At 47.8% G+C, this 18,323-nt stretch overlaps 1 protein-coding gene across 5 annotated transcripts in view; it reads right to left on the bottom strand.

Moving 5' to 3' along the window:
* The window catches only part of BCL2 (BCL2 apoptosis regulator), a 195,160-nt gene extending 177,242 nt beyond the window's left edge, over positions 1-17,918 (bottom strand). Inside the window, exons 1-3 of one of the 5 annotated variants that reach the window (XM_044934620.2) lie at positions 16,072-17,915; positions 4,208-4,294; positions 17-3,888 (exon numbers count right to left, since the gene is read on the bottom strand). In XM_044934620.2, the coding sequence (XP_044790555.1) occupies positions 3,748-3,888; positions 4,208-4,294; positions 16,072-16,626 (783 nt within the window). In that variant the 5' untranslated portion in view covers positions 16,627-17,915 and the 3' untranslated portion in view covers positions 17-3,747. Of the gene's footprint in view, positions 1-16; positions 4,295-16,071 lie in introns of those variants that run through there. The other 4 variants (XM_025273635.3, XM_025273634.3, XM_025273636.3 and 1 more) reach the window with 4 other exon arrangements.
* Between the last annotated feature and the right edge of the window lie 405 nt (positions 17,919-18,323).

Raw genomic sequence — 18,323 nt, 5'->3', positions numbered from 1 at the left:
CCCCTTCCTTTTTTGCTTCCTTATGAAATATCATGAAGGTCTACTCTAAAAGTTATAATGCTTTATTAAGCAAATCTCTTAAAACAGTTCTTTTTTTTTTTCCCCTCTTGAATTTGAGTTATTTCACTCTGTACATGAACCTAAAATTAAACATTCCATCTCTACATGTTTAATAACATCAAGAGATATAACAATTAATGAGATTGCGGTGGGGGTGGGGGGTGGGGAAGAGTTTCATAAGGAGCCTAGTAAGAGTTTCCTATCTTGTCAGAATTTGGTGTTTTAGTTTCTTTTAAGAATAGTTTCCTGGCCCATGCGGACACTCCCTGAGCCCTGAGATCAACACAGCGTCCTGCGGGAATGTTATGCTGGAAGCACTGTGCTGTTCTGGCCAAACGTGTCCAAATCACACTGAGGGGACGGAAAGAGCCCTCCTGATGCGGCACAGTTGCTGGAGGTGGGTTTGTTTATGAGCAGAATAAAATTTACAGCTAAATGTAAAAACAGATACATCGTCATCTTGCAAAGGGTAGTAACATGTCATTCCAACTCTGGACTCTTGGAAAAAACATGAAGGTCATGCCTAAAATAAGAACAGTGAAGGGCCAAGGATCAAACCAGGGGTAAAACCGCAGACTTGTCCCTGTTTTGATGAAGGCATTAGGCAGGTTACAATTGGACAGTGAGATCATTTCTCTTGAACCAGGAAAGCACTGTGGGTTTGTTATTCCAACACACACACACACACACACACACACACCCCACCCCACGCGGGCCCTGGGGAGGGTTTCTGAATCAGGTGTCTGGTCTGGGTATGAAACAGTGATTACTATGGTATTTTTCAAAGGCTATTTATACAGACTATTGGAGCCAAAGAGGAGAGAGACAGAAGAAACACTTTGTTTCTCTGTGTGTGCGCGTCTCTCTCTCTCTCTTTTCAACTATAAAAGAACTTTAAAAGTCCATAGAATGAAAGATTTCACCTCCTAGTTACTAAAATAAAGACGGCTGACTGGCTTCCTAAAAAGATGCAAAAGAAACCAAAAAGTCATATGCATCAGATTGTTATTTTTCATAATTTCTGTTTTTAGATTTTAAAAAGTTTCTTGACGTCTCAGAGGCTATCAATGACCACTTGGATGGCCTAAAAAAGGATCTGGTTTTGCCTCTTACTAGGCAGTGACTTGATTTTGCAGAACCTCTATTTCCTCATCCATAATTCTACTTCCTACCCTCAGAGGGGAGGTTACTAGGGTTAAATAATCTTCTATCCATAAAGGTGTTAAACTCAGAGGCTGGCACATGTTGAGGTCCAATTAATATTAGCTTCCTTCCTTCCTCCTGACTCCCAGTGACTGAGGCCAATGACCAGTGTGGGGGGAATGGAAGTAGGGGGTGTGGCAGGATCGGCAGGGGTAACGGGGAAAGCGCTCCAGGCACTGAGCCAAAAACAGTAGGTCCGGGGTTTCCCTGGTGGTCCAGCGGTTAGGGACTCACTTTCCAGTGAGGGGGTGTGAGTCTGAGTCCTGGTTGGGAAACTGAGAGCCCACATGCCAGGTGACATGGCCAAAAAATAAAAATAAATTTAAAAGATAGCAGGTCTTCTTTAATCCTGTATTAATCATGGACACCCATTTTAAACTCATATGCAAGCTGTAATATATATATATATAGAGAGAGAGAGAGAGAGAGAGAGATTCACTTTAAGATATAACACCATGTTCTCAGCTGTTAATTTTTTAAAGGCGTTCAGGATAAAGAAGATGTGGTACATACATAAATGGAATATTACTCAGCCATTAAAAATAATGAAAACATGTCATTTGCCACAACATGGATGGACCTACAGACTGTCATACCGAGTAAAGTCAGTCAGACAGAGAAGGAGAAACAGCATAGACATCCCCTATACGCACAATATAAAAAGAAACATATAAATGAACTTATTTATAACACAGAAACAGACTCACAGACATAGGGAATGAGCTCAGGGCTGCCAGAAGGGAAGGATGGACAGAAGAGATAATTAGGGAGACCGGGATCGACATGGGCACACTGCTGTGTTTAAACTGGATCACCAACAAGGGCCTGCTGTACAGCCAGGGACCTCTGCTCGGTGTTGTGTGGCAGCCTGGATGGGAGGGGAGTTTGGGGGAGAATGAATACATTTATATGGCTGAGTCCCTTTGCCGTCTGCCTGAAATTATCACAATGTTAATTGGTTATACTTCAACATAAAATAAAAAATTTTTTTAAATGAAAAACCACTCATCCTCTGGGTAAAAAACAATACTACTGGAAAAACTCAGAAATGAATACAAGACATTAAATTCCCCCATCAGCACTCCTGTACCTAATCCCCCTGTTTTTGCTTTGCTGTAGCCCAGGGCTGTACAGAGGAGCCTGTTGGGTGCCGTCTATGGGGTCACACAGAGTCAGACACGACTGACGTGACTTAGCAGCAGCAGCAGCCTCAGTATTTATTATATTGTCAACCACTTGCCTGTTTACTGTCCTGCCTTCCCCCCAATGTTGGATTCACAGAGGAATGAGAGACAGTCCCTGGCTGTCGTGATTTCTGTTACAGATTCAGCACTCTTACAATTATTCATTGAATGAACAAAGTTGAACTGAAGTATAATCCACATGCCCCTTAGGAACTCAGGAAATTCTACTGATCAAAGCACCATCTTTGTTTCAGTTCAAAAAACCCTTCACTCTCCAAATTGATGTTGGTTCCCTAAAGACAGGAGCCTGATCTTAAAAGTAAATAAAAACACAGATTGCTAGTTAGGTGCCAGCCAGCAGCAATCACTTACATTCATACAATCCCACTTGCCCCCTGCTGAAAGGGGCTGTCTTCCAGAACCCTCACGTGGCGTTTTAGCAAATTCTCACATTCACTGCGTTACTGACCCCTGAGGAGTTTCAAGGTCAAGTACACCCAGCTCAAGAGCGTCCTGTGGCAAACATGAGATGTCCCTCTGCCGTTAACACAAAACACATCTCAAAATAACCTGAAATGTTGAGACCACATTTTACTTTTCCTGAAAGTGCTTGAGATAAAGAGCAGTAAAGGATACTACTTTCCAAAATCGGATGCACTCGTTAGGTTTCTATTAAGAAATCCGGTGTCCTTATGAAAACAGACTCTGAGAAGCAGCACAGAGAGAAGTATCTCCTGGACTCTGAGTCACACTGAACTCCCGCTTCTCTGGACTTACTGGGTCTCCTGTAGCTTTGTGAGTCAACGTTTTCTCTTCATGTGTGAATAAACAAATAATAAAAAGGGTGTGGGAGAGAAAGGCAAAAAGAAGTGAGGACATAACCCCGCTCTGCCTAGAGTTTTGTGAAAATGAAATGGGCCAACAGATTCGAAGCTCCTTTGGCAATTTTAAAATACACCATCAAGGCGAGAGACCACTGTTGTGATGTTTTCCCCTGGAAACACAACTCTAGGAAACCTGGCTTTCCTAACTGAATTCTTTCTTCAAATACACCTTTAGTAACTGATTGTTAATGAAGAATTACCGCATTGTAACAAAAAGATTCACGATTTTTGTGAATTCTAACAAAAAATGTTTCAATATGGCAGTGTTAATTTAAGAGAATGGGAAATTTAAAAACTACTCATATATAACCAGAACATTGACCGTATTCTTTTCAAAGCGACTAGAGGAAAAAGACCACTAGAACTGAAGAAGACACGAGTGACGCTTTGAAGCATTCAGGCAATTGCACATCTTCCTACAAGTCTCTCCAGTCCAGTCGTGGCTCCAAGCGAGCGGCTGCTTGCGGTCCTCGCTGCACGTCTGTCTGTGGGCTCCCAGGGTCTGCAGGGCTCCTGGGCCCGCCTCCACCGGTCGGTAACATCACTGGTCTCGTTAGCTGAGTGGAGCCAGAGTAATTTTTCTAGAATAAACCCCTCATGGAGGTACACTCCAGCCTCACCTGCTTTTTTGGCAGGGTGCCTCGGGCAGGGGGGCAGGTAGTCCCGGTTCCCTGAGCAGGGACGGAACCCTCACCCCCTGCCTGTGCTGGAGGCAAGGGTCCCACCCTCACGCAGCCTGGACCCCTCTGTCCCCAGGCTCTGCCTGCTGGAGGCACTCTGCCCCCAGCCCAGCCTCTGCAGCACCTGTCCTGGGAGGACCTCCCAACTCTGATAAACACTGCGACGGGGGTGCACGTCTTCATCCCCAGCACCCACCTGTGCTCCTACAGTTGCTGTCGAATGAACTCCGCCCCATGGACTCCAGCTGTCCCCTCTCCACGCTGGCCTACAGCATGCAGGCAACTCAAAAAAAAAAAAAAAATGTGGGATAAAGGAATAACCCATTTCTTGCTCTGTCTGCTTCAATTGTAGGCTCACACACGCACTCTTTTACCAGAAAGCACAGAGATGCAAGTGGGTCCATTCTAACATGAACGAGGACGTCTGTTTCAACTTCATGATAAGCCAAACAGGTAGAGATGCTTGAAGGAAGAGTCAAGTGTCTCAACTTGTACTGAATTTCCCCAAAGTCTCCACATCTGCAAACCACTAATTTACTCACTGGCCATGCCCTTCCAACAGTCCCTACAAAAGGCATTTTCAAATTCCACTGGACATGTACTTTCATCCGTTAATTTTTAATCGAGCCAAATATTAAATGCTCACATTAACCCGACAAGCGTGTTGAGCTGCTGATTTGCAGTGACAGCTTGTGTTATTCTCACACACAGGCCAAGCATGAAATAGAAAACTAATAACCCCTTAAGTGTATTCTCCAAGTATCATTTATGGGAAAGAAAACTACATTCAAAGGAAACTTGTGCAATGGCTGTCATCCTCCCCCCGAGCCGCAAGCTGTTACAATGCAGGGAAGCTCATTTTCCCACGGAGCTGGAGGAGCTCAGACCCCACCGTCACTGCACGGACTCATTAAGAGGGAATCTGGCAGCAGCTGAGGGGACAGACACTCTGGAGAACCGGCCAATTATCTGGGTGTCCTTTATCATCTGAAGTTTCTGAACCCACCCACATATAAGCCCTTGAAGAGGGCCCAGCAGTGGGGACATAAAGCACAGAAATGAGAGGGGAGAAGGGTAGATGGGGGGAGCATTTGCCTGTGGTTTTATTCATGGGGACAGGTCTGTAAGCTGACACATCCCTCTTTTGCAAAGGCCCCTGGAGAAGTACGGTCAAGCTTCATTACAAGTAAACAAATCACACGCTCTTTCTCCAACAGATGACAAATGATGAGCAACGATGCTTTTGAGTCTGCTTCATGCCAAGGAACGAGGATTCTCAACATGCAAATTCCACCAGTTCTTAGAAACCACAGAGAGCTGTGATGTCTGCTTCAGCCATAACAGAGAACCAAGCCCCAGGCTGCCAGGCCAGTGGGCTGCTCCCTGCCATCCTTGGTGGTCTTCCTGGTGGTCAGTGTCTGGGGAAATGAAATCCCGGGTGCTCTCTCCCCTGGGAACACTGAGCTGCACTGACTCCCACCTTCCGTTGGCTGCCTGTTTTCAGGGGAGGAGAACTAGGGGACCACTTACCCTTGTGACTTTTATGCTATAGTTCTTTCATACTTGTGTACAACGTTGATAAGAAAGGAGAAACCACTTTGTCCCCACCGTGAGAACCATGCAGGAGTCCTCTTTCTTAAACGGTAAGAAAATGAAAATAATCCTAGACGTCAAGACTGTCTGAACTGGGTCTGAGACATAGAACAGCAGAACTGAGAGCAGCTGTGCATATACAGGGCTGCCCTGGGGCTCAGACGGTAAAGAACCTGCCTGCATGCAGGAGACCTGGGTTCGATCCCTGGGTTGGGAAGATCCCCTGGAGAAGGGCATGGCAACCCACTCCAGTCTTCTTGCCTGGAGAATCCCCAAGGACAGAGGAGCCTGGCGGGCTACAATCCATGGGGTCACAAAGAGTCGGACACGACTGAGGGACTGACACGTGCACATATATGCAGCCCGTGCGCGTGTAGTTTTTGTATAAACAGATACAACGAGGCAACTGAAGGGCTAGTCTCTAATACTAGCATTAAGGACTTTTATGAAAGTTCAATGTTTAATATGAAGCAAAATCTAAAAGATTTCTTTGCAGGTATGAATGACATACTTTTTCAATTCAATAATGGGTGAAATTAAAACACTTAGGTATGTTTCTTCATTTGCTGCTACTAAACCTCAACAGATCAGTGGGACAGGACATTTGGAACACATTTTGTTGTTGTTGTTCAGTTGCTAAGTCGTGTCCAACTCTGTGACACCATAGAGTGCAACACGCCAGGCTCCCCTGTCCTTCACCATCTCCTGGAGTTTGCTCGAATTCATGTCCATCGAGTCAGTGATGCCATCCACCCACCTCATCCTCTGCCACCTCCTTCCCCTCCTAACTTCAATCTTTCCCAGAATCAGGGTCTTTCCCAATGAGCTGGCTCCTGTCATCAGGTGACCAAAGTACTGGAGCTTCAGTGTCAGAACCAAGGGAACACATACATCCCTCTAATGGGACATCATGGAGTGGGACACATGTGCCTATAGAATAGGTGGGGACAGTAGTCGTGAGGGTGAGTTTGATGTTCGAAGCCCCTCTATCCCACTTCCCTGCTCGTCCAGTGGATAAGAATCCGATGGCCAGGGCGGGGGACACCACTTTGATCCCTGGTCCAGGAAGATCCCAGAGGCCGCGGAGCAGCTGAGCCTGAGTGCCAACATCTACTGAGCCTGTGCTCCGGAGCCTGGGGACCACAAAACGGGAGGCCACTGCCTGAGAAGCCCCAACACCACCACAAAAAGCAGCCCGTTAGATGACACTAGAGAAAAGCCTGCACAAAGCAATACAGACCCAACGGACCCAAAAATAAAATAAATAAAAATTATATTAAAAATTGCCTCTGTCACAATCCGTCTATTCAATCAACAGTCACTGTGCACACCTATTATCTGCTACGCTGGGGGCAGCTTAAATGCGATAGGAGGACCGTTTCTTTTCTTGTTTTTTTGGCAGGGGAGCTGTGGTGCATGTGAGGCATCCGGAATCTTAGTTCCCCAACCAGGGACCGAATCTACGTGCCTACAGTGGGAGCTCAGAGTCTTAGCCCTCGACCGCCAGGCAAGGCCCAGAACTTTTTTATCAAGTGAGAAAGTGCCAGTGAAGGAGAACACCTTGACCGTGTAAGATCCCTACAAAGGGAGGATGCTATAGGGATGCTGGGATAACACTAATCTGACTCAGTGAATTATCTTTTAAGTAGGCAACCAGTAGTGGAGAGCCAAGCTCTGAAGAGTAAAACTTCGAGGTAAACACCTCCATTCAATCGCTAGATGCCTACAGAGGACTTTGGCGGGAAGGTGCTGTGGAAGCAGCAGTAATCAAAGAAGGCAGAGCCAGCAGGGGAAGCCAGGCCCAGGCTGGGAAATGAAGAAGGGAAACGGGCCATCAACGGGGACTGGGAAAAGGCAGAGCGTACTCCAGCCTCAGAGTCTCTCTCGAGCTCCAGATCCTCAAGACCAACTGCCACGGGGCATTCCCATCCGGGCATCCTATTGGCGGGGAGCAGGGGGACTCCCAGGTGGCTCAGTGATAAAGAATCCACCTGCAGTGCAGAAGACAGAGGTTCGATCCCTGGGTCGGGAAGATCCCCTGGAGGAGGGCATGGCCACCCACTCCAGTATTCTTGCCTGGAGAATCCCATGGACAGAGGAGCCTGGTGGGCTGTAGTCCATGGGGTCACAAAGAGTCGGACATGACTGAGCGATTCTATTAGGAGCTCAAGTTGAAACTGTCCAAAATTCATTCCATCACATTTATCCCACCAGTCACGTTGCTTATCATTCCTTGCTCTCTTAAGGACCACCACTGTTTTCTGGGAAACAGCCTGGGTTTGGACTCGCGCCTCCGCTTCCTCCCCTGTCCCCCTCCTCATGTTCGGTCCATTTAGTCCTCCGGGTCCCCACTCCCCAGCCGCCATGATGCAGGCCTCCCACCTGGCTCCCACTGTCCAGCCTCAGCCACTGTCATCCTCCTCAAGCCCACACATCCCGCCTTGACTCAGAACGCTTTCAATAATCCTTTTAACATCTACCAAGTTAAACACAGACTTAGGACCAGTCTTAGCTCGCCAGGGCTCTCTACGCCCCAGACCAGTCGACTCTTAACCCCCCAGTGACGCCGCAAGCATTCCCACCTGTCCTGCCTCCTCCAGCTCAGCTACCTGGCCTGCCCTCCCCTGTATCTCCTACCCATTATCTCCTGCATGCAACTCAGCCAGATCCCCTCTGGCTGGACCGGATCGCCGTCCACTGAGGTGTGTCAAGGATCATAGCAATTTACACAGCACTTATCTCAGTTTCACTACTGGTCAGAGAGTTCCTTAGATGCAAAGGTTATCTTCCATATTTTTCACTCAAGTGAAACACCCGGCATAGAGTTTTGCACATAGTAAGCCCTCAATAAATTTTTTTCAATGGAAATAGGCAGTGTCCGTGCCCTACACAATAGCAGGATCTTTAAAACCCTTCCGTTCCCATCACTGCCCGTTGCTAGGAACTCCTCGTGGTTACAATTTGCAAACAATTGCTCATTTTCCTTGATTAAGACTTCTTCACATCATTTTTCTTCTTATATTGTCACTTAAATAGTAAGTGACTGCATTATTATATTTACAATTTTGTTAGAAAATAGCTTCAAACCACCTGTAAAAATTTTCAGTGTTAAAAAGAGAGAGGTCAAGAAAGACAATCCAGGCAGGAATTCATAAAGAAAATGGGAGGAGACAGTCCTGAAATTTAGACTTAGAGGTGTCAACAAACATCCTTTATAGATCTTTTTCCCTCAAGAAATAAAATATCAATATCTAAATATGATGATATAATGATGCAATTAATTTTATTCCTATGCTAATTGTAAGCAGGCACTGAACTAAGGGGACTAAGTACTTATCCCATATTCTCTTCGAAAACTCTATTTCAAAGGTAACACATAGGTATGGCATTCATTGTGCTTAAAGCAGAAGAAATCTGAGTATTGGTGAAGAAGAGTTGGAAAAAGTCAAGAAAAGACAACCCACAACGTTGATGCCTGGTCCGGCACTCCAAGCACCAGAAGTCAGAAACTCTCCATATTCTTCTGCAGCTTAAGAAAAGGCAGTTTAAAAATACAGAAATGCAGGAATTGGGACTGTCACATTAAAGATGTATTGTTCTCAACGGTAAAATCTCCCTTGGAAAATCTCAGCTTCACTTGACACCACGGATCCTTGGGTCGGTTTTAGGAAAAATTTCAGCTTCACTTGATACCACGGATCCTTGGGTCGGTTTTAGGAGAAATTTCAGCTTCACTTGATACCACGGATCCTTGGGTCGGTTTTAGGACCCAGGAATAGAGAGGTGAGGGGGTTGGTCATAAGCTGACTCGTTATGCTGAAGCTCCAGAGCACAGATGAGCTGATTATTAACTGAAAATGGAATGTGGCTCGATCTCTGAAATTCTGAAGGCATAACAAGGAGCAGAATGGAAATATCAGGGAACTTTCTCATAGAACCTGGTCCATCGCCTGAGAAAATCAGCCAAGTAGCCCTTAGTGCATTTATAACTGCTACCAATGGCCACGCCAGCATGGCAGGGAGATTCCCTTTCTAACATGCTTAAGAGGGTGTTTGGGGAAGTAGTCTTCAGTATAAGCTATTTTAGCTGCGTTGAGTTAGTGAAACTTCATCTCAGGCTAGAGTATCAGCCCCACTCTAGTCTCCCACTGCAGAGATCGGAGCCAGTAGACTCTTCCAGCAGATCCTATCTTTTTCCTGCACAGGGTTGGAATTTATGGTCTTTGGAGGGAAAGCCATCATATCTGATCACAGAATTTTTCCTTGCCTGGCTGCTTGTGGCGAGAATGCAGATGGGGTTCAGATATTCCAGCCTGGACAGACCCCTTTCCTGCCCCTCTCCCTTGCTATCCAGACACAGTGCTCTTTCCTTCAGGTGAGCCCACCCTTCACGTGCTAGAGGCTCACAAGGAGCTGACCTTGCAGGTCCCCCAGCGTGGGATGATGGGCAGGTAGGGGTCAGTGATGGAGGTTGGTGCAGGGTGGAGGGGGGTAGGTCCTGATGAGAAAGCCCATGTGGCTCTGGAGAGAGAGAAACAAACACCCGGTCACCATGCTCACGGAAGGACAGCTGGGTTTATCTTTTGTCTGACAAATAAAGAGCAGAGAAATCATGTTGGCACTACAGAATCGAGCAGATCAGAACAAGCAGCAATCTACAAAAATACTTTTAGAAACGAAAATGGCTTTGTCGTGATTTCGAAAGTTTTACAACCTTCATTAAAGAAAGAGGACCACGAATAAAAGATGTTAGATGGTAAACACCTGCTCTTCAGGAACAGGAATGTCACAGTGGACTAGGAATTTCTGTATGTAGAGTTTTGGAAGAGAAGCCTCTTAACAAACAGAAATAGGACTAGAATCTAAAACCAAGCCAAAACAAAAGCTTTTATTTTCATCTCTCCCCTGTTTTGGTTCAAATCGACTCTGACTTTTCTGCATACCAGAACGATTTAAGAAAGATAGTTCTTCAAATTAATCTATTCCAACCATCTTCATCAGAGCTTGACTGTCTCTTACTGAAAAAGAATTAATGAAATACTTTAAAAACTGCAGACTAGTGTTTATTAAGTCTTCATAATATGTATAAACAGCGCCTAATGGGTAAATATTTAACAAGGGAACTCCCCTTGCCTTTCAGTTCTCTTAAGCACATGTCTGTGTAACACAGTATTTTTTCAAATTATCTATATTCCTCTCCTAGTTAAATCAGGCCTAATGCACACATGAATAGCCATATGGTTAGAAATAACTTTTTCAGACAAATACTGAAGTGTATGCAAAATAACACATACTAGCTTTTTTTTTTCCCTCTAAATCTGAGAGTTTAGAATCATCTCATTGGGCTGGTGGCAACAGAATTCACGACATCTCCAGCCCCAGCCCGTGACGGCAACCAGGCCAGGGAAAACGCCCTCCTCCCTGAACCCTGACCTGACCCAGGACCGGGCACAGAGGGGACTCAGCCCGACCTGACCCAGGACTGGCACAGAGGGGACGTGCAGTCAGGTCTGCTGAATAAGCATCCCTGTCCTCGGCTAACTTTCATCCTTAATCCTGTTTCAACCTCACACACTCACTTGGTTTGAATCAAACCAAGAGGGATGAAAGAAGAGCCCCGTGCTGGGCTCACTTCTCCGAGTGGTCCCCTGTATGAAGCTGGGGGAAGGGGGACCAGCGTGCGAGGTTACCGCCATACCTGAGTCAGGCGCTATTAGATGACTTTAAAAAGGTTTAACAGGACCTTTGAACCTCAAACACAATATATCTCTGGGGGTAAAAAAACCTTTTCACTCGTGCACTACAAAGACAGTGTTGTTTTTCTAGCACAAATGCCGCACCACTGCTGAAATACTGCTCCTGCGAAGACTCGACGGACGACCTCGGCAGTGGGCGTGGCGGTGTGCTGAGTGGGACAGGTTGCTATTAATACACACAGTACCCACACACCTGCTTTATGAGTGGGTTTATCAGCCTCCAAAAAGCTGACTAGGACTGGGAGGAGAGATAAACTATAAGAGTTTGGCTTAAAAAAAAAAAAAAATGTGGCTTTCTCTTACCTGGTCTACTATGTGGCCTAATGACATTTAGCAACTCTGAAATGTACCAGTTCAACCAAGGATTGCTAAAAAGATCTATCTGTTCTCACTAGAAAGCACAGCTAAAAGTAACAGGATGCACAGAAGAAAGCCATGTTTTCGACTGACATTAAACAGCAACAAAAGCCCTAAAACAGAAAAGAGAACTGAGTGAACTGTCAAATTTTACAAAAGTCCCCAAATGTGATTGCTCAACAGCACATGACTGCAAACTCTAGGAGCCCTAATGTATCTTTTCTCTACAAAATAAATTATTGAAAGGGGTCATATGATTCTTCGCAGGCAGAAAGATGCACTTTCCCAAGGAAAGTTCATCATTAAATATATTATCTAAGACCGGATCGTCTTTGGGCTATTTTTAACCCTATCATTTTGCTGCCAAAACTGGCCTTAAGCAGCTAATGCTCAACCACTGAAAGCGATGCTTTCTCGTGTATTTTGTTCACTGGCCTGAGAACGGTCTTGCTTTCCAGCTACTCAAGTGTTTGAGTGGATGTGGACTATGTGCAGAAAAGAGAAACTGCTTGCTGACCAACTAATAAAAAGGAAGCCAACCTCTACTGGATGTGGAGAAGCAAGTTCCTGTCTTCCTAAACCACAGAGACCAAAACATGAGCACACAAAAGCTGCCCCACCATCTCAACAGAAGGAAGCCAGTCGCCTATCAAAGCATCTTTTCCTTGCAGTTGTCAGACGTCTCCCGCTCTCCTAAGACATGAAGCAAAAGGTCATGTTTCTCAGTTCAGAGCGCACTGTTCACCATAAACTTGCCTACATCTCAAGCCTGTGCTTGCAAAAGCCACCTTGGCTGTGAAGTGGTCCCAGGGCCCCTAAACTCATCTACAGAAATTTGAACTGAGTTACAAGGGGATAAAGCAATGCTGAATATAGCCATTAAGAGTTAAGTTTCCTGTCTTGAACTGGAGTGGGAAAGCTATCTCACTTTAACAGGGCCCCCAGTGCCGGTACATATTGTCCTGTGCTCAGCTGCTTCATTCGTGTCCAACTCTCTTTGACCCTATGGACTGTAGCCCGCCAGGACTGGAGTGGGTTGCCATGCCCTCCTCCAGGGGATCTTCCTGACTCAGGGACGGAACCCTTGTCTCCTGCACTGCAGGTGGATTCTTTACCGCCGAGCCACCAAGGAAGGCCCACAGATTGTATAGTTACCACGGAAAACATCCTTGAGAGGTCAGAGCTTGTGATCATTCCACTCCTGTCTCTATAGCATTCCAGCCTCTCTCCTCCAAAGCTCAGCCCATCTAGCAGATACCTGGGATGTGCTTGGCATCCTAGGTACCACCACGGATCCCAGGAGGCCACTGGAAGGGGACGCTGCAGGACCCCTCCCGGATTCCCATTTTTCCTAAAAGACGTCACGGGAATCAGTGCTCGGTGATGGTAGCCGGCACCTCTAACCCCCCGTGCACCCCAACACCTGTAGACGTGCGAACCACAGGCTCTGACTCAGAGGCTCTGGGTGGGACCTGAGGCGCCGCTCCTCCAAGACGCTCCCGGGGCGCCCGCGAGCTCCCACATGCGGGAGGCGGGTCTCAGACGCTCCCTAGAACCACTGCTGTGTCGCTGCTCTGCCTCCTGCTCCCTCTGGATGTTTATTCAGACTCAGGGATAGAGCCCCGTCCACTCCACAGCCAGTCTCTTCTCCATTGTTTGTGTGACGTGCAGACTTCTGAGACCACCTCTCAGACACTTACCATCCCAGGCCCTGCCTTCTGCAGCTTACGGAGCATGGAATGCAAACCGTTCTCCCTCAGCCTCCGAAGCAGCAGCAGCAAAGAACAAGTGTGACTTCGAGTCTAAAGCCCCCATCAGAACAGACTCAGCAGATGGGCTGATCCACTGAGTCCTGTAAGCAGCGCAAGTTACTGTCCAACGTCAAGAGAATGTGCCAGCTCTCCTCTGAAACTTGCTCATCCTCACCGAGTCCTTTATGCTGTACCATAACACGTGTTATGAGAGAAGCAACTCTGATTGGTGCAAATTGGGAGGAAAATCTGTCTGGATGCCAAATACTCAAAATAAAAATTTAGGTTCATAATGCATCTTTGGAAAGGACATGTAAATCAGTCTCCCAAACATACTTCTCAAATAATACTACCTCTTTTATTATTCCAAAGTGTCCATTTATGATAGCATTTCCTCACACTTTTTTCTTCCAAAGTCCTTTGTTTTCCTATTTAGCCATCCATCTCTATGTTGTCCTGAACGCTACACATTTCATCATCAGCAATTTGTGCTTCTATATGATTTATTTTTACTATAAGAGGTTTTGTCAAGAAAAAGTTTATCATGTTCTATGGTACGTCATTGTGGTTTGGCATCATAAAATGTAGCCTCTACATTTATCAACCTCAGATACCTGTTGACCACAAAGATAGGCTCTACTAAGAAAATTCTATTTTGAAAGGAGGAACGAGCGGGCCTTCACTTAAAAAGAAAATTCAATTGTATGAGATGTTAATGTACCACAATTTGACAACAAAGATCAAGATTACATCTTAATTTCTATCATGAACATATGTCTCCGTTTCCCATCTTTTTATTGAATTACTTGACACATGACAGTTACCACCTTGGCTTTCTTTCAACTAGAAAGAAACATTTTTTAATATTTTTTCACAAAAGTTATGTAATAGTCAAACTGTTCAGTTAGTTTTACTTTGGTCTCAAAATGATCCTTTTGGCGTCTGGAAGTCCCTACCTCTTTGGTTATAGTGGTTAAAAACAAAACCACCTACTTAATCAAACATTTAACAAAAATATTCCTTACACCTTCTACAGAACTCTTCCAGAATTACTAAAGATCTGATAATTTGGGATCTCAAAGAAACAAACAATTCACAAAAAGCATTTATTAACAAATTTCAGAGATTAAATAGGTATTTCACTTTCAAACACCAAACAGTGGCATCAATGTTTCGTCAACTTTGGTCGCGTGGGGTCAGGTGTTCATGTCAGTCACCTACTTTTCTTGGACTCTTCTCTTTTCAGCCCCCTCATACTAGCACACTTTGTAAGCTGTATAAAATATGTAATGTGCTTCTTGAAATCAAACCCACGTGTAGTGACTCCTAAGATTTTTGCTCCTGTTAGGTCCTATACAATAGTAATAGCAGTAATCCTCCTGGAGACTGTAAAAGGAAGCACTGAATGGCTTCAAAGATAGCTAGTCAGATTAAAACAAAAAGTCTGCAAAAACTTGAACCAGAGTTATTCCTCTTTTACTCTTTCACAAATTAATCATTTCAGATATGAAGGATAGATGTCAATGACACTTCTTCAGTCTTAGGAGCTGTACTCCTCCCCCAAAGAATCACTTTCACAAAAAGAACTTAATGGTGACATGACGGAGACTCTGTCCAGCACAAGAGGACCAGGGGAAAAACACAACTCACAGATGTTCTTCAAAAATACAAGCATCAATCACTCAACTAAAATCGCAGCGTGAGAATCCACAGCTAAAAATCAGTTCTTCTATCTTTATAGAGATACTCTGGACGCAAGTTTGCCCAGCACAGTATCCCACCAAACGATGTGCATTGTAGGTCAGCGTGGAAAATAAAATATTCTAAAAATTCCAGCAAACTTCTAAATCATACACACATTATAGAAACAGAACACAAGGTAGGCGGCCAATGCGAAATCTGTCAGAGATGCAACAAACACCCATAGCCCAGGGTTCTTCAAGACACAAGGTCATGCCCGCTATGAACGTGCCACAAATTGGAGGTCAGTGTCAACAGACTCTGGAAGTCAACTTACCTGTTCACAATCATCCAAGTTTTCTAGGGAAAGGGGCTACAATGGTTTTCCTCTTTGGGTAGATTTTACCAAGTGAGTCAGAGAAGGCAGGCCCCTGGGCCTCTAGAGGAGTCTGCTCTTCTAATCCAGTGGTTTTCAAATCTTAGGACAAAGCAGAAACCCCCAGGGGAGCTTATTTCTGATGCAGATAGTCAGGACTCAGCCTGGCGTCCAGTTTATGAGTTGTCCCTGAAATGCTCCTTTTCAATAAGCTACTCCACCAGGTACTGTGATCATGGGGATCCCTGGATCCCCAAGTTTCGGAAACCTTGAAGGGATGCCCTTTATCCCCAAATTCTACTGAGCAGCAAAGACTGGATCTTTGGACCTCAGTGGCTGGCTCAAGGGAAGCAATGTCTCCAGGGAAGGAGTGATCACGGTAGGGTTGGCAGGGAGAGCTCTCTGCAGGGGAAGAGAAAGGGAGGCCACACACCTGGTTTTACTCCACTGGCCTGCCCTTGACCCTGGGCCCAGCCACACCCCACCACTCGGACCGCACTGGGACCCGAGGTGTCCCGCTCAGACTCACATCCAGACGAGCACCTACCCAGCCTCCGTTGTCCTGGATCCAGGTGTGCAGGTGCCGGTTCAGGTACTCGGTCATCCACAGGGCGATGCTGTCCACCAGGGGCGACATCTCCCGGTTGACGCTCTCCACACACATGACCCCTCCGAACTCAAAGAAGGCCACGATGCGCCCCCAGTTCACCCCGTCCCTGAAGAGCTCCTCCACCACCGTGGCGAAGCGTCCCCTCGCGGTGAAGGGCGTCAGGTGCAGCTGGCTGGACATCTCGGCGAAGTCGCGGCGGTAGCGCCGAGAGAAGTCATCGCCGGCCTGGCGCAGGGTCAGGTGGACCACAGGTGGCACCGGGCTGGGCGCAGGCCCGGCGGCGGCGGCCGGGGGCGGCGGCGGGGAGGTCCTGGAGGGCGCGGGTGTGCGGCCCGGCTGGGAGGACAGGATGCCCGGCGCGGGAGCGGCCCCGGGGGGCGCGGCGCCCGCGTCTCCGGCATCCCACTCGTAGCCCCGCTGCGACAGCTTATAGTGGATGTACTTCATCACGATCTCTCGGTTATCGTAGCCTGTTCCCCCCGCGTGCGCCATCCTTCCGCCGCGAAAGGGCAGCCGGGTCCCCACAGCACCTCTCGCCCCCCGCTGCCCGCCCCACGGCCCCGCAAGAGGGGTGAAGAGTTATAATCCAGCTATTTCATTGGATGTGCTTTGCATTCCTGGATGAGGGGGTGTCTTCAATCACGCGGAACACTTGATTCTGGTGTTTCCCTCTTGGCATGAGATGCAGGAAATTTTTATTTAAATTCCTTTTGGATTTTTAGTTCATGAGGCACATTATTAATTACTGTTAATATCAGTCTACCTCCTCCGTGATGCTGAAAGGTTAAAAAACGAATCAGTCAAAATCAGGTGCGTTTCCCTCTATACGCAGGTTGAAAGCAGGGCACACACACTACAAGTTACACGCTGAGAAGAATATATTAAACTGCCTGGAAATTAAACTTACTCCAATGCACTTAAAGTGAAAATCGCAAAGGTTCCCATTGACAGTTACATTAAACCAATTTCCTGTGCAAAGAACTTACTTGTATTTTTTAAGGACAGCATGATCCTCTGTGAAGTTTCCTTTTTTGTGAAAACAAATGAAAAGGCAAAAAGATTCCCTCAATCTTCAGAACTCTCCAGTTAGAGCTGCTCTGAAAACTTCCAAATGAATCAGGAGTTGGGGGAGGGGGGTGCAAAAAATTAGGAGAATTTCCAGTTTGATTCCTAGACTTCTTCACAGAAATGTCAATCTGTAGGAATCCCAACCGGAGATCTCAAGAGCACGAGCAAACGGAAGGCAGCGGCGGCGGCGGATGAATTACCATTTCTCAGTCGGTATTTGCAGAAGTCCTGTGATTTTCCCCTTCTCGGCAATTTTCACGCGCGCACACACGCGCGGGCACACACATGGATCTGTGTCCGCGGGGCCGCCTCACGCCTCCCCGGGGAGAGAACACCGGGCCGGAGTCGGCGGGCGAGCCGCGGACGCGGGCGGGGATCCTCTCCGGATCAAACTCCGAACGGCCAATGCATTTTCCGAAGAGCTGCCGATAGACGCAGGCTGGCCGCGCCGGCCCCGCGGTGCCGAGCGCGAGGAGCCCGCGCTGTGTGTGGTGCAGCGAGGGTGGGAGGCGGCGCTGGCGGGGGAGGGCTTTATTTTTTTTCCCCCTCTTTTCCTAAAAAGGGATGACTGCTACGAAGTTCTCCCCCCCGGACCCCTCTTCCGCTGCACCCCACCGGCGCACCCCGCCTCCGGGCCGCGCACCCTCTCCCCGCCCCCGCGCCGCGCGCTCCGGCCGAGGACGCCGCCCGGGGGGGCCCGGCGCCCGCACCTTCGCGGCGGCGGGGGAACCGGGCGCGGGGCGGGGCGGCGGGAGGAAGGGGGCGGCGCGGGGGGCCCGGCCTCTGACTTCATTCTCCGCTCGAACCGCCCGGTTTCCTGTGCGTGCGTCACACGGTTCATTCAAAAAAAGAAGAAAGGACGGGCCCTCCCCGGAGCCGCCCCCCCGGCCGGGTTAAAGGCGCCGCGGCCGGCGCGGAGCGCGCGCCCCGCCGGGGGCTCTGCGGGCGGGGGCCGCGGGAATGGCGGGGTCCGGGACGCCCCGCCCGCTCCGCGCGCCCGGCCGGGGTGGGGGGCGCGGGCGGCGCGGTGGGCGCGCGAGGGGCCTCCTCGGGCCTGCGGCGGCCGGGCGCGCGCGAGGGGTCTCCGGGGCCCGCGAGGGGCCGGGGGCGCCCGGGGAACC

The sequence above is a fragment of the Bubalus bubalis genome, chromosome 22 (assembly GCF_019923935.1).
Source record: "Bubalus bubalis isolate 160015118507 breed Murrah chromosome 22, NDDB_SH_1, whole genome shotgun sequence".
Taxonomy (NCBI): domain Eukaryota; kingdom Metazoa; phylum Chordata; class Mammalia; order Artiodactyla; family Bovidae; genus Bubalus; species Bubalus bubalis.
This window is presented reverse-complemented; position numbering and strand designations above follow the sequence as displayed.